Source organism: Cyphomyrmex costatus, unplaced genomic scaffold (genome assembly GCF_001594065.2).
Source record: "Cyphomyrmex costatus isolate MS0001 unplaced genomic scaffold, Ccosl1.0 scaffold101, whole genome shotgun sequence".
Taxonomy (NCBI): Eukaryota; Metazoa; Arthropoda; class Insecta; order Hymenoptera; family Formicidae; genus Cyphomyrmex; species Cyphomyrmex costatus.
The window spans coordinates 146,648-162,263 of record NW_017274966.1 but is presented as its reverse complement, the minus strand read 5'-3'; the positions used below and the strand labels follow the sequence as shown (position 1 = coordinate 162,263).

Genomic DNA, 15,616 nt, shown 5'->3' with positions numbered 1-15,616 from the left:
AAAGATTTACCCATATAAATAAATAAGTTCAAAATTAAATAACTCGCGATCAGATTATAAAAAATTATTATATTACTTTTTTGATTATTTAAATCGACTTTGCAAATCTCATAAAAGATAGCTATTTAAAACATTTTTAATATGCACATATAAAATATATTATATATATATATATATACGTATACCGTAGATATTTTGCTGTTATATTTATATCATGCTATGAAATAGCATAATAGATTATAAAATAAATAAAACTCACTTGCAACGTTAAAAGCGGATTAAGTAAATAGTAAAATTTATTATTCCATTATAAAACGGATTTGCTATAGCATGATAATGTTTATCTGGTAATCTTATCACGAAATTGTGTTTAATCGACTCTATAATAAGTGTCTGCATTACATCACAAACTATTTTTAAACAAACTTAAGCTTCATTAAAAGACTTATCACGATTCATGAAGAATTCCGCGACATCAAATTTGAAACTAATGTCGCATAAAATAAAAATCGTAAATTTAGTGTTTATGTGCATGTAAGCCAAAAAAAAAGAAAATTTAATGCACAATAGTAACAATTTTTATAAAAAATGTGTTCAAATATGTACGTTTCTTCATATCTATGAATGTTTCAATTAATAGTTATATCTATAATCAATTTTTTTGTCCAAAAATTTTTATTTTGTAGCATTTTTTTAAATTTAAAAATACTTGTAATTTTAAATATTTCTGCAATTAATTTTTCTCTAATTTCAATTCCTGAATCAAAATTCTACTAAAATAAAATTCTCTGGAAGTTCGTAATAAAAAATATCAAGTGCAAGATAAAACAGTGTGTTAATACCAAATTATAAAAAAATAATTTTGATATATAACGACAAAAAATAAAATATAATATATTACCATTATATCTCAATGAAAGCGAATCTCTTTCTCTCTTTTCCCGACAAGTGTAACTTTCATGAATATTCAGCATATTACAGCTATTACCAGCAATATGTAACCGACTCTAAGCTGCGGAAATTTCCTTGAAGCATCGGAAGAACGAACGCTACATTTACGTCTATTTACGGCAATCGCGTGAATTTGCGTGATTCAATTTCTGGCGGCCGGCCGCGGCGCGATGCGACTAGCACGAGTAGCCAAGACGAGTGGCATAGAGTAAACGTAGCCGCGGAAGAGATCAATACCGCACCTCCTTGGCACGGTTACCGTGGATCTCCGCGCGTACCACGTCCCAATCTTTTCTCAATCGAGAACGTCGACACCTTTCCGTTCTCTTCTGGCACGTAGGACCCGGTTCTCGCGACAAAAATACCACGCTGTGAGACGAAAATAAATCGGCGTCAATATTTTTGATACTCATGTAAACACTCGGGTCGCAAAAGATGCAGGATATACTGTAGTGATTTCAGAATCGTAGAATTTGGAGCGAGTTTTAGATAAGTTCATAATTGGTATACGGTTTTACTGTAATCATACAATTTCTGTAAATTATAGGGAGAAATATCGTAACAGTATCTTCGACTATTTCTCGGTTGTATTTTGTTTCCTCGGATAGCACATTGTTTTATATCGATAATATTTTCTTAATGATTTCTATAATGTGATATAGAATTGCAACTTGTAAGCAATATTATGGAAGTGTGTGTTTATGTTGTAAGATGCTTACATAAAAAGTAAAACATAATTCTTCCAAAACATCAGTCTTGTAATTGGAATATTTTTTATTTCTGATTTCTACGTATAAGCAATGTCATGAAAATTTATGTCGAGAATGTGTGATAGCATAAAATATAATTCTTCTGAAAAACAGTTTTGTAATTGGAATATTTTTCATTTCTACAACCACACTGTGTCGAAGAAAAAAACTTCCAATTACAAACTAGCTTATTCTAATAAAATTAAAAACAACTCTAAAACGTCAAAATATAAAAATTATTAAAACTTGTTTAATTAAATTTGTACTCTTTGTACAGAATTTTAAAAAATAAAAATTGTTAAATAACATTCTTACGAAAATAATCGATTTAACTATTTTAGTCGGAAACGAGTGCATTAGAATTACGTAATAATAGATAAACGTCGAGACTTATGCCTTGGCCTTAACCATAAATATACAAGAATTATTTGAAATTCTTAAGAATTACATCATTCGAACGCGTTATATTATCGGTGTATAAAAAGTCTTAGCGAGATAATTCAAGCACAGAGTAAGAATCATCAAAACAATGCAAAAACTAGAGCAATATTTTCTTCAATCATTACAGTAATATCTCCAATTTATATACTGACGCTATCTTATATGACTCGCAGTTTTACTAATTCAAGCGGAATATAATCGTCTAAACAATATATTAGAACAACACTTTTTTTAATTATTAAAATAACATCTCCGAGTGACGCAATAACGTGTATAATTTTCAATTTTAATGAAGAGCTCGATGCTTTAGATATCTACGCTGCAGAAAGATAAGCGACATGACTCATAGTTAGAAAATTCTAGAAAGGCATAAAAAAACGAAAAAAATTACGATTCTTTACACAACTCGTAGTCATAATAATCTGACAATAAACACATTTCGCAATTGAGAGTATACGTGGATACGGTGACTCGGTTAGTTGTGTTATTGACAAGATAAAAGATGTTGACGATGTTAGCGAACATAAAGATCCCGTCATCATTGTTATTCACACGTGTTATTCACACGGAATAATTCTTCCGCGACGCAGAAATGTCGTTATCTGGGACAATTCCGCGGCAAAGTGACGTCGACATAAATGCGTTTTGCCAATTAAATCGTTCCCGACATAAAGCGGTTACAAGCTGCAGCACAATCCGACAGACACACGAGCCGTCCGGCGCTCGCTTTTACCTTCGTAAAATTCATCCAGATCGATCAGAAAATTGGACAGGCGCAAGGAACCAAGGAACGTTTCACTCTCCGAAGTGGTCACACCCCTGATCGACATTTTTCCCAGGTCGCCCCAAGTCACGCGATCCTCGATGCAGCGTAAATCGCACTACCGAAGGTCCCTTACGTCGACAGAAAATTTATTAACTCGTTCCTCCTGATAATAAAAGATTCTTGAGAGATTACTAGAGGATGCGGCGAATGAATCTTTCGCGATACCGCAAAAACTCTCAAGAAATACTGTAATCGTTTGCAAGAGATACGACGATATCGAGCTCGATACCGGCGAAGTGACTTCTAATAGCGCGTCGTCGTTGTGACGCGCTTTTAGCAACGTCGGAGACGTTACGCTAAATAATGTGCTAATCGCCGTGCTTATCAACCGTGCCAGCCCGTGTATAAGATCGCAAAAAAAAAAATGAACGAAAAACAAATAAGGAATGCCGAAACAATTCGAACGTGTATAAATTCAAACACAATAAACGTGATCGCGAACTCTGATCGTATTTCGATTGGATTACGAACGCGAAAGCGATAAAAGCGTTAGTTTATCAATACCTGGCGTCGACGAGCAATCGGCAGGTATAAATATTTGTTTGAAAAATAGTTGAGCTAAAATTTCGATTTTGAAATATATAATACAAAAATTTAATTCAATAAAATATTTGGCAATTAAACGTCATCGTTATATCATATATTATTATGTGATTAAGTTAATTCGCTAAGAAATTATTAAATGGTAATTTATTTTAGATTTCTTATTTTAGATTTCTGATTATCTGAACTTGAATACTTGATAGATTTAGCTATAAGTATCTGGATTTTCCAATTAATGCAACAAAACTTTTTTCCCAACGTAATAATTAACTTTTTTAATCTTTTAGAGTACTTAAAGTTACTTATCTTGTGACTTGAGACACATTAGAAACAAAATAGGAACTTAAATAAAGAGTTATTTATAACTCACCCAACCTAATAAACCGAATTAGATGGAAATTGAAAAATGTACCAGATTTTCACGAGAAGCGTATCTTCGCCAATCAATTATCGGGATTCGACTCGGTTGTGCGATCACTACCGAAATTATTTTCGCAAAATTTTTCAAACTTTACGTATGTCACTTTTCAGAATTCACCACTAACGTCGATTTTTCCATTTGCCGTGCGATTACTGCAAAAAGCTGTTTTTTCAAAAACTTAAATTTTCACAAATTTGCCACTTTATCTCGGGACTTACGACTGTGCATAACGCAACTCAACGAGGAACGCCGCGAAACTACCGTGACGACCGAATTGTGGTTTACTTCTAGGAAGCTAACTCTTGCCCTCTATTCACGTTCTGAAAGTCTCGCCTCGCACTGACGAAACGAGAACCGTCGGCACCATTGTGACGGCGGCCAAAATACTATCGGCCGTCTGCAGAGAGAAGGCCTTAGGCTACTTGCCAATTTATGAAATTTTCACTCCCGTCCATCAACAGGATTTTGTCTTAATTAATAAAAATGCAGTTAAGACTCCTCGACGCAGACAATTCGAAAAAAATTAAACCGCAATTCTTACGCGAATAATCCACTCGAATGGTTGTAAAAAGTTAGTCAATAATTGAAATTAAAATCTCAATTGAATATATGAATATATTATATTATGTGAATTTAATAATCCGCGTGTTTGAAAAATTGTTACAAATAATAAATTTTTGAGATATGACGAGATGAATACAATATTGAAGCATAGAAAAATTATTTCAATTTATCGTATCGATCGGTGAAAATTCTTCGATATTTGTTCATATTTTAGTTACAAATTTTTCCTGACTTTCTTGATTATTTATTTATTACTTCTCAAATTAGCATTTTCGTACCTAGCACTACGAGAATCAGTGAGTTCTGATAATAAAAAATCTCCAAAGTATTTGTCTTCCTTTCGCGGCGTTGCAGAGTATAATTCATATCGATCTCCATCCCTCTCGCGAACTTTAATTAACTTCGCCTTTCGTGCGGCCAAATAAAACGTTGAAGCTATGAACTTGTGACTACTATAATGCATCGTCTAATTCCACGATGTATATTTCGCGCTCGTTCCGTGGCATATAATTGCAGAAGGTGATCGGCCATTTGAAGCGCAAAGTTGCGGAAAATACAGCGTCTGATTTTATCTCTGTCAAGAAAAAAATTCCAAAATAATCCGAGAATGATTTTGTTTTTGATTTTAGGGTCATTCAAAAAGTTAAGAAATATAGTGTCTATTTTGGACGGATAAATATACCTTCAAAAATTTATATAGCTTCATACTTCATAATATGAGTAGGAGGTCAAAGGGTAGCTTTGATGTAACGAACGAATAAACGCTTGTCAAAGATAATATTGTACTTTCTAAATTAACGCTTCAAAAAGCTAAAGAATAACTGACTCGATGGATAAACGACTGTCGAAGAATAACATCCTGACCATTTTAACTTCAAAATCGTTCTCATTATCGTTGCCCAGTAGTTATGATCGCATGTTGTAACGGCTCGCTCTTTGGACGACTAATAGACTAGACATCGGTTACATCATAAAATAACAATCGATGGATACTCACGATCGCGATGGTGATCCACATTGTGGCTCGGAGTTGTCGAACTATCGGCATCACCTTCGCCATCCAATTCGTAGTAGAGCCTGTCTGTGTCACCGTTCACCTCCTTCACGCCGTTCACAGCCATCACATCCTCCATAATTCTGCAAATGTGTTCATCATCTTGTGAGCACTCGCTTTATTTAATTATCCGCGATGTTGACGTGGCTGCATTATCAGCCATTGATTTTACGATAAGCTCTCGAAGCGCGCAGTTTGCAACGCGCTTTGCGTAAGAAGATGTATAAAGTAAATTTAATAATTCCAAGAACACAATTAGGAAATTTGTATTAAAAATACATTTTATCTCCCAAACGATTCATTCAAATTTTTGTATTAATTTAATACAAGATAAATATGTTCATAATACACACAAATAGAGCATAATACAAATGTTATGTAAATAATGAATAATTATGAATAGAGCATAATACAAATGTTAGGTAAAAAAAATTAATACAACAAATGTAACACTGACACAATTTGCTAAACACATATCTTTTTTCTTTAATAGTTTAATATTCTTTTTTTCGATATTCATAATTATTACTAATTTTATTATACAATTAAATAAGTAATAAATTATATTATATTATAGTAAATAAAATGTTAAGAATGCACTGATTGTTCTTCGATAAAAGTTGTCACATATTGAACTATAATTTATCTTCCCTTTCTTATATTATCAAGAGACTTTTCTATCCAAGTATCAAAAGATCTCTTCTTATCGACGAAATCGCATAAGCATGCTTATCTTGTGATAAGAAAAGCTAATTGTGAGAAAATAAAACCACATTGCGATATTAATCTTTGTAACAATTTTAAATAAGAAAGAATTTAATTATTATTATTTAATTGTCTAATTAACAAAATGTATGAGTGCTAAAATGCATGAAAGATCATAATGTATGATTAATAATGGAAAAATTATAGGAAAGAACTAAGAAACAAATCATTGACTAATTGCTAAAGATACGCAAACGAAATTAACATGATATATCACTACTACAATCTGATTCGCATATTGATCATGTTGTGTACTCCGATTACTTTTATCTGTGACACAACAAATTTGTTATTGTATCAGATTTAAACGTTCAGCTCAAATGTTTTAACTACCAATTAAGAGTCGCGTTCGTTTAAACAGAGATTAATCGCATCATTATCGTAATTACTGTGGAATTTCGAATCGTTTAGAAAACAGTGATGTGCAATATTTTTCCGTCATGGAAATTTAGTTTGCGATTTAATTTTTAATTCCTACATAAGTAGGAGCGTATTGTAGTTTGCTTATTAGTATACAACAATTAACGACGTAATTTTAATTCTACACGGGTATACACAATCGATCTTTCGATTAATTTATAGTATGCGCGACAGTTGAATATTTCATGTATTACATCGGGTATGTTAAGTTAGCATCCCAACTATAGTACTCAGGAGTTCTGATTAGAGTTCCCACTTCCTTTTGACGAGACGAAGAGTTTCCTATAGTTAATAACAAGAGTTCCGCTCAATAAACATTCTTTTTACATTTTTAAAAAATGGGGTGCTAACTTTTTACCGAATTTCGAGATGGAATAGTTCTGAGCGGCTTAATAGCTTCAATTTGCGATTGCCTAGAGTTCCTGATATGTAAAAAAAATTTTCGAATACTTACAATAGTTCTGATGATAATTCCTGCTTCTTTTTGACGATACGAAGAGTTCTCTATGATTTTTAATGACATATGCGCTTAATAATCATTTTTTAATAATTTTTTTAAAATGAGGTGCTAACTTTTTAACGAAATTCTCCGACGTGAAAAATTTTCCGACGTGGGACTTAGAAAAAAATTTTTGGTCAAAAATTTTTTGGGAGTACCGAGTAGTTCTGTTCGGAGTTCTGGACAGTTCTCGGCGAGTTCTGTCGAAAAGTATCAGGGCTCAAAGCGATTGGACCAATGGTTTCCGAGGTATACTCTAAAAATTGTTGATCTTCTGACAAATGTCGCTGTATCTTGCAAACCATTGGTCCAATCGCTTTTTCACCTTACAGTTTTCGATAGAACTCGTCGAGAACTATAAGAAACGCAACTCAGAACTACTCGGTACTCTCAAAAAAATTTTCAAAGACTTCTACTATTTTTTTAAAACTTTATTATTATTCAAAAATGTTTTTTATGTATCAAGAACTCTAGGTATTCACAAAATACTTCTGTTAAGCTGATCAGAACTATGCGACCTTGAATTTCGTTAAAAAGTTAGCACCCCATTTTTAAAAAATTATTAAAAAATGATTATTAAGCGCATATGTCATTAAAAATCATAGAGAACTCTTCGTATCGTCAAAAAGAAGCAGGAATTATCATCAGAACTATTGTATCTAAAAATTAATTTTTCAAAAATTTTTAATTTTTTTTTATTATTCGAAAATTTTTTTTACATATCAGGAACTCTAGGCAATCGCAAATTGAAGCTATTAAGCCGCTCAGAACTATTCCACCTCGAAATTCGATAAAAAGTTAGCACCCCATTTTTTAAAAATGTAAAAAAAATGTTTATTGAGCGGAACTCTTGTTATTAACTATAGGGAACTCTTCGTCTCGTCAAAAGGAAGTGGGAACTCTAATCAGAACTCCTGAGTACTATAGTTGGGGTGCTAACTTAACGTACCCTATTACATCATAATCCAAAAAAGTTTATATCTAAAGATAACTTTTTGTTCAATTCTTAACTAACAAATTTTTACTTTATACAGTTTCTATGTTAAAATATCGTCAACAATTGTCACTAAATAGTGAAATATAATTATCATAACCTTGTTAAATTGATTAAATTATTTTTTGCTTGAATGTTGCTTTGCGTTTTTCAATATATAAATAATTACTTATTTATCTTTGTTTTGATTAAATATTTTAATTTGTAACTTTTTAATTTATTGTATAACATATGCAAAAATAAATAAAATAAATAAATGAATAATAAAAAATAAGTAATAAAAATAAATAATGTTCCGAAATAATTAATAGTTAATATAATAAAATAATTAGTAATATAATTAACCCTTTGTTTAGCTCAAGTTTTGCCTACTGTTCTAGGCTTTCAAAAATGTAAACAAATTTTTATGACCATACTTTTCAACATCTCTCTTATTACATTACCAAACAATTTTTTAACATGATCCTTTTTAGGAGAGGAAATCGGACTCCGTTCTCTCTTATTTCGGAGCATAATTTGAGAGAAATTTTGCTTGTATCAAAAAGACTCACATTGCAAATGGAAGGTTAAAATATAATATACATGTAGCTATAATAATTCCAAAATATTAAATTATTATTACGTGACAGGCCTTTTAAAGAACTTGTTAATAAAAAATTACGCGAAAAAATATTTGCACACTATTTCCATCTCCATATGCATACAATAAAATATAAAAATATATACTAACGTAAAATGCCAAGATATATACATATATGTATAGTTTAAATAGGCCAGTACGGTGATAAATGTGTACACGTCATTCTTCCTTCGCTAACACATTCAGTCATTAGAGACTTTTATGAGAGAAAGAGCACACGTGCAGCTCGTGCCAGATCAATTGATATGCTAATGATTCGTCGTAAGAATTTTTACGCGTTTCATGCAGCGAAAGCAAAAATTATCATCGCCCAACATCTATATCGTGCTATGGTGCAATTTATCTCATCCGGATTCACTCCATTCAGCTCCAGTTTAAAAAAATATTACAATTATTTTAGGAACTATATAGATATTTCTCCTAAAAAGGAAACAGGGTCTGTCTCTCACTTACATTCACGCTCGTTTCGTTTGGCCCTGTGGACGACGAGGAATATGTCTTGCGCGCGCCGCGCGATGGAGATCGCCACTGTCGGACGAGCGGCTACAATAGACGCGACGAAAGAAACGTGCGAATCAGGAGACCGCGCGGCACGCGTTCGGCCAATCGCGGTGCGGCCGCACGCGCCCGGCCAATCGCGGCGCAGCCGGACGCGTCATCCGCAAGCCTACTTCGATCCGCACAATCGACAGAGTGAAGTTGCTCGAGGGCGTCCGCCAGCGGTGTCCAGCGACGTTCAAGGCACCGCTCGACGACCGCGAGACGATTCGAGCGGACGCGGCTCGACTACGGTCGACGCTGACGCATGAGATTTTCCTCTCGAATATGTACCTCCGATCGCGAATATGAATACTCCGATCGCGAACCGCACGCTCCAGTCCTCCAGCTGCGCCACGTAAACACGCTTTGCGTCGTGCGCGTGTCCGTCGTAACGGTGGAATCTGACGCACGCTGCGAGTCACTGCCTACGATCTACGATATATCGAAGTGACGTACGGGCACACGGGATGGGGTCGCTATATAATGCCTCCGCACGTAAATTAGATAATACGCTTATCGGAGCACGTATAGAAAGTATATATACTATATAGTATTGTGTATGATATATGTACGTATCAGACATGAATGACCCGGCGCGTGCAAATTGTGTGTGCAATCCTCTCTTTTATAAACTTATAATAATCTCCAATAAATATTTCTGTACACACACGTTGCCTGCTATCGATTAGAATCCTTTGAAGTTTGTTAACTATATATAATCATCGTTTATGTTAAGAGGCTTATGTTGAATTTAATCGAATCCTTCGATAGATGGAATTTGATTGTGAGAGTAACCTGGTTCCTCCAAGCAGAATTGAAATATGTAACGCAACTTGAATAAATATAATTCCGCTTTACGATGAAATTCCTCAACTATCTGTTTCATTGTGTAAGCGTTGCAAAAATTTCTTTTGTGTATGCATGTACACCTCATTCTCTTTTCCCTTTCTCTCTCTTTCTCTGCCTCTTTCAGTCCTTTTCACCCAATTCGCCCGTGTGAAAGAACGTGACGGCGCATCGCGTTTCGCGAAACAACGTGGTTCTGCGTGACGATAAAAAAAAAAAAACAAGAGGAAGAAATATAATGCGGATAAAGAGAAATAAGCCTGCGACAAAGGCACAAGAGGTACCTACCTTTCTCGGAGCGCTTGCAACGAAATGAACGAACGATCTCTTCACCGGCAGCTTCTACGGCACTGCGCCCGTGGTGTGACGCGCGTGGCACTGAGCGTGATTGGTCGAGGAGGCGCGACACAGCTGCGAACCGCGACGTTTCGGCTGGCGCAGACTCATTCCCCGTCGATCCCGTGAAAATCCATACCATGCGACTGACCGCCACACCGCCACCGTGCTGCACTAATTATACAGGAGGCGAGGGACTGGGGGGGTCTCGCGTCGCGATGCGTACGCATAAATTATTTGCACGGGTAGATTAGTGTAAAAAAAAAAAAAGCTCGAAGGGACTCACGTATAGCCGCTACGATTTCGATCGGTTTTTCAAACTTGTAAACTTCAGTCTTGAAATTTTGCATGAAAAAAAAAAAAAGATTTTGGACGAAACGCCAAAAATTACGTGATATTCTTCGCAATATATTAGAATAAATTATCAGGTTTAGATTTTTAATTGTAACTTGACTCTTATTTGCCCTGTTTAATGTATTAATTATTAAAAAAAAAAGATTGTTAAATGAAAAAACGAATTTGTCGATGTACTTGCGCGATTGTTGCGCATGTCTAGTTATAATACGTAAATGAATTATTAACATGAATACATCAATATATAATTTATTAACACTTAATTATTGCACATATTGCGCAATATGTACTTTGGATGAAAAAATGGAACAGGAAATCCAATTCTTCACGAGCAATTCTTCAAAAAAAAATCCTTTAAAGAAGAGAATTCTTTTTCTATATTAGTTGACATTGCTGTCTTAAATTTGCAACGGTTACTAATTTTTCTTCGAATATTTATCTCTTTCGCCTTCGTAAAAAATGAAAGTCTTTCTTAATAATTAATTTCAATAAAATAATCAATTTTTACATGATATCGCTCTCATTTAAAACTAACAATTTTAAAAAATGAATTAGAAAGGGGAAAATTATTTTCAACTTGACAGAAAATTAGTTACTGATTAAAAAATATTAGCAAAAAGAATATATTCATGATCAAATATCACTCTTCTCATGTTCGTTTCACAATCTAAAATCACAATTTTTAAAAACCATCTTTTTTTTAGTAATAACGATTCTCATGTTCGTTTCACAATCTAAAATCACAATTTTAAAAAACCATCTTTTTTTTAGTATCTAATAACGATTTTGACATTTTTTTATGATAAGTTAGTTCACTTTTAAAATAATGTTTACTGAACTCATTCATAATAATTCGGAAATAACGCCTTTGCGTTATTTTTAAAGTAAAAGGAAATGATATGTGTTTTTATAACAATTTTTTCGCGACTGCATAAATACGCATTTACGAAAGATTCTCTCCTTTCCGAGAGTAAGTAAACGTCCACGAAATAATATACATTTTCACTCGCATTTTGCTTCACCATTTTATTCTACATCTACATTATGTAAATATGATATTTATGGTAGCAAGCGAAATTCCGACGTAATTAATTATTCTCGCCGTTCGCTACAACTTGTGGGCTCTAATTGAAACTGTAATTAAAATTAAATTCACTGTCCCATATTTTAGCCACTCTCACGAATAAACTGGACAAACGGAGTTCGTTTTTGTAATTCATTCAAGATTCAGTTGCGCGTTCACCTCCTCAGATCACATTTGTCTCATTAACATTCGCTAGTTTAGCTTCACCTACCTAAATATATATGTCTCTTTTCTCTCTCATTGCACATTTCAATAAAAATTAGAATTATTCATATCCGTCTCTTTTAATCATAGAATTCACGTCGGCATTTGAAGACGCAAATCTCATATCTGTTTAAGGAGATCACGTCGTAGCCATTTTTCTTCATCCGCAACAAGTTTAATATCCTTTCGATGTGTCGCATATGTTAATTAAAATCGAAATCACTTTCTGTATTCGAAACATTCTTCTCGATCGTCGTGTCTGTGTCGGAATCCAACAGGGACTTGATTACGTCTTTTTTCTTCTTCGATTGACTCGCCCCGTTAATGTCTGCCTGTTGCAATTTATCCTCATCTTTGTTCGATTTGTGTTCCGATTCTGAATCCACCTGTATCTGTGAGGTCTCTTCTGCTTCTAGTTTCTCCACACGATCCTCGGCGTCATCGTTAAGATTCCGCTGTTCCTCCTTGTACTCCTGTTCGTATGCGTTATCATATGTCTGATTAGGATCGTAGGGAACTTGCTCAGTGTAATCATACACCTGAGTGTCAGGATTGTTCTCGTATTGATTGGGGTCGTATTGCTGAGCAGGATCCCCGTATCCCTGATTGGGGTCGTAGCCATAATCGTACGCTTGATTCGGATCCTGCTCGTACCGCCCGTCAGGATAGTGCTGGTACTGTTGGTTATCGAGATCTTCGGGGTACTGCTCGTACTGATCAGCCACGTACTCGACGTACTCTTGACCATCTTGAGCGTATCCTTGATCAGCATATTTCGAATACTCCTCGTTACCAGTCTCGTATGGCATGTTTGGATCGTAATATTGCTGATTTGGATCTTGTTGCTCGTACTGCTGTGGTTGGTTCGGATCCTCAATGTATCCTTGCTCGGCACTGTACTCACTATCTTTCACAACACCTTCGAATTGACCGTCGACTTGAAGTTCCGTCGTCTCGTCGTTGCCCGACTTTCTTCTCTCACTTCCGTCTGGTTCGCCAAGTTTCTCATCCAGTTGCGATGCGATCTTAGGTTCATCAACTAAGTGTTGATCCGAAACATTAGTGAGAACAGTTTGAGCGTCCTCGATAGGTTCACATGTTTCAGTTTGCTCCTCGGTTTCGTTCACCTCGCTCGTGTCCAACCTTTTCGTTTCTATTTCTGAACAAGGAAGTGTATCCTGCGGAGGGCGCGCGTTCTCCACTTCGTCATCCACGTTTTGCTCGATGAATCGTGGCGATTCGCTCACGATATCTTCTCTGACGTCCATCGTGTCTTCGACATTTTTTCCCGCCGCTCGGTCTCCGTCGGTTTCATCCAAATGTAACTCGCGAACTTTTTTCTGCACATTCGCAAGATCCCACGGCGCCAGTTCCTCAGCAGCATCGAACACACCATCGATATCCGATTCTTTACCGGTTACAAAATCAAGTCGTTTCTCATCCGATGCACTTTTCGGATCGTCGATCCGTGATCCGTCACTCGCGGCTATCTCCTCGTTCACGCTGTCTTTCTTCGCAGTAGGTATTTCCCGATCGCGTTCCTGCGACTCGGCTGAATCGACCGCGTTATTCCAGTCCTCTTTCGCAATCTGCGCGTCTCCGCGCGGCTGATCTAATTTCGCTGAATGTGTCGCAACGTCTTTACGAATTTCATTTCTCGTACGTCTTTCAGCCTCGCTTTTCTCATTAAATTCCGACGCATCGCTTTTTGCACTCTCGCGATGTCGAATTCTATTCTCGACTTCCATGGGTGCGCTATCGTTTTGCCCGACCGAATCTCGTGCAATATCCTTCAGAGTCGCCGTCCTGGACGCGAGATCGCTAGCCAATGCTAGAATCTTGCCCATTTCCTCGGGTACCCTCTCCTTCCTCGCCCGATCCTCGGCTGAAAGTTCCAGACCATCTTCGGTGAGGGAGACATTTAACAGATCACCGCTAGTATTCTGCTCGTGGTCCAGTTCGTCCACGCTCTGCACGCCATGTTCCCGATGAATTCTCCGGATATTACTGATATATCGATCCAGTTCTTTCTCTAGAATTGCTGTCCTACCGTTATCATCCAGATTAAGGTTGTCTGTTGCCAAAGCGGTCGGTGATCGGCGCAAAGTCTTGGCAACATCCGCGTTGCCCCACAACAAATGTTCGTTGCGCCTCATCAAACTGTCCAGGTCGTCGCTGGTGATAGAACGAATGGATCCTTCGTCATCGGATTTTTGCGAACTCGCTAAGATGTAGTCCATGTATCCCGGTAGTGAACCGACCTGATTAACGATGTTCGCGTCAGATCCTGTTCGGTATGTACTCGATTTCCCAGTCACTAAGGTTTGTTCCACAGCTGCGGTATCGGACGGATCGTATTCTCTTATCCGCGATCGCGGATCGGACATTAATATGTTGGTGTCATGATGATAACGTAAGGTCAAGGGATCGAATTGGTGTGGAACTGGCACGCTCTTTTCATATTGTGCGATATCTTCAGCGGAAAACCGCGCAGTTGCCGAGAGACCGGATGCGACTTGCGCCGATTCCATGTGCTCCCTAAAGAATCGATTGGGATTATCCGAAGGCGCAACTGACAAAACCGGCGCTTCCGCATATGAAACCCGAATGTCCGGAACATGCTGAAGATTGCGAGGCGCACTTCCGTCGTAACTGGAAGGTATCATTCGCGGATATTGATGGGCGTTCGGTATGGGAGCATAAATGTGCGGTCCATGTAGAACACTTGTCTGAGGATGATCGACATCGAGAGTTACGCCTAATGGCGCAGTCGTCAAAATTGATGGAGGATTATTTAATGAAGCGTCTACGGCAATTTGATCTACGTGCAACTTGGACGCGGAGGTAGACCTTGGCTGACTTGACTGATGTGGACCAGGCGCTCCTGGATGCACTCGCGGTGATGAAACGCTTCTTATTTCCGCAGATGCTAAATCGGGACGTGCCAACGAGACGGTTTTCTTCGTGTATTTATCCTCATTCTGACTGGCGATACCGCTGTCCTCGGTGACGCTACCGGGTGGTCGGTGATTGGCGTAAGCGCGAAGTAGATAAGCCTCGTACTGTTTCTGGAAAGAAACCAACATTCTCATTCATCAGGTAGAAAAATCCCAGCAATACAAAATTATATGTAACGTACCCAGTTTGTAATTTCTCTTTCAATAATTAATATAATTGTAAATATAACACGTATGTTATATTACAGTTATATTGTTTCAGTGGAAAATTACAACTAACCATCGATTCACATTTGTTTCCGCGTTTGTATATTCATACTTCATTATATGACTACAAGCAACGAATAATAGCACAATATATGAAAATGTATTAATTTGAATTTTTAATAAAATTGTTTTACACACATTTTATATATATATATATAATA

General features: G+C 36.4%; 2 protein-coding genes across 5 annotated transcripts in view; both read right to left on the bottom strand.

Annotated features, from left to right (window-relative positions):
- AMPdeam (AMP deaminase) overlaps nucleotides 1–10,617 on the bottom strand; it is a 40,299-nt gene extending 29,682 nt beyond the window's left edge. Inside the window, exons 1-2 of one of the 4 annotated variants that reach the window (XM_018538076.1) lie at nucleotides 10,542–10,617; nucleotides 5,493–5,632 (exon numbers count right to left, since the gene is read on the bottom strand). In XM_018538076.1, the coding sequence (XP_018393578.1) occupies nucleotides 5,493–5,628 (136 nt within the window). In that variant the 5' untranslated portion in view covers nucleotides 5,629–5,632; nucleotides 10,542–10,617. Of the gene's footprint in view, nucleotides 1–2,874; nucleotides 2,941–5,492; nucleotides 5,633–9,320; nucleotides 9,352–10,541 lie in introns of those variants that run through there. The other 3 variants (XM_018538068.1, XM_018538093.1, XM_018538118.1) reach the window with 3 other exon arrangements.
- A 1,430-nt stretch (nucleotides 10,618–12,047) lies between these two features.
- The window catches only part of LOC108772596 (uncharacterized), a 9,725-nt gene continuing 6,156 nt past the window's right edge, over nucleotides 12,048–15,616 (bottom strand). The window contains exon 4 of the mRNA XM_018538165.1: nucleotides 12,048–15,299. Coding sequence (XP_018393667.1) covers nucleotides 12,435–15,299 — 2,865 coding nt within the window. The 3' untranslated portion in view covers nucleotides 12,048–12,434. The remainder of the gene's footprint in view (nucleotides 15,300–15,616) is intronic.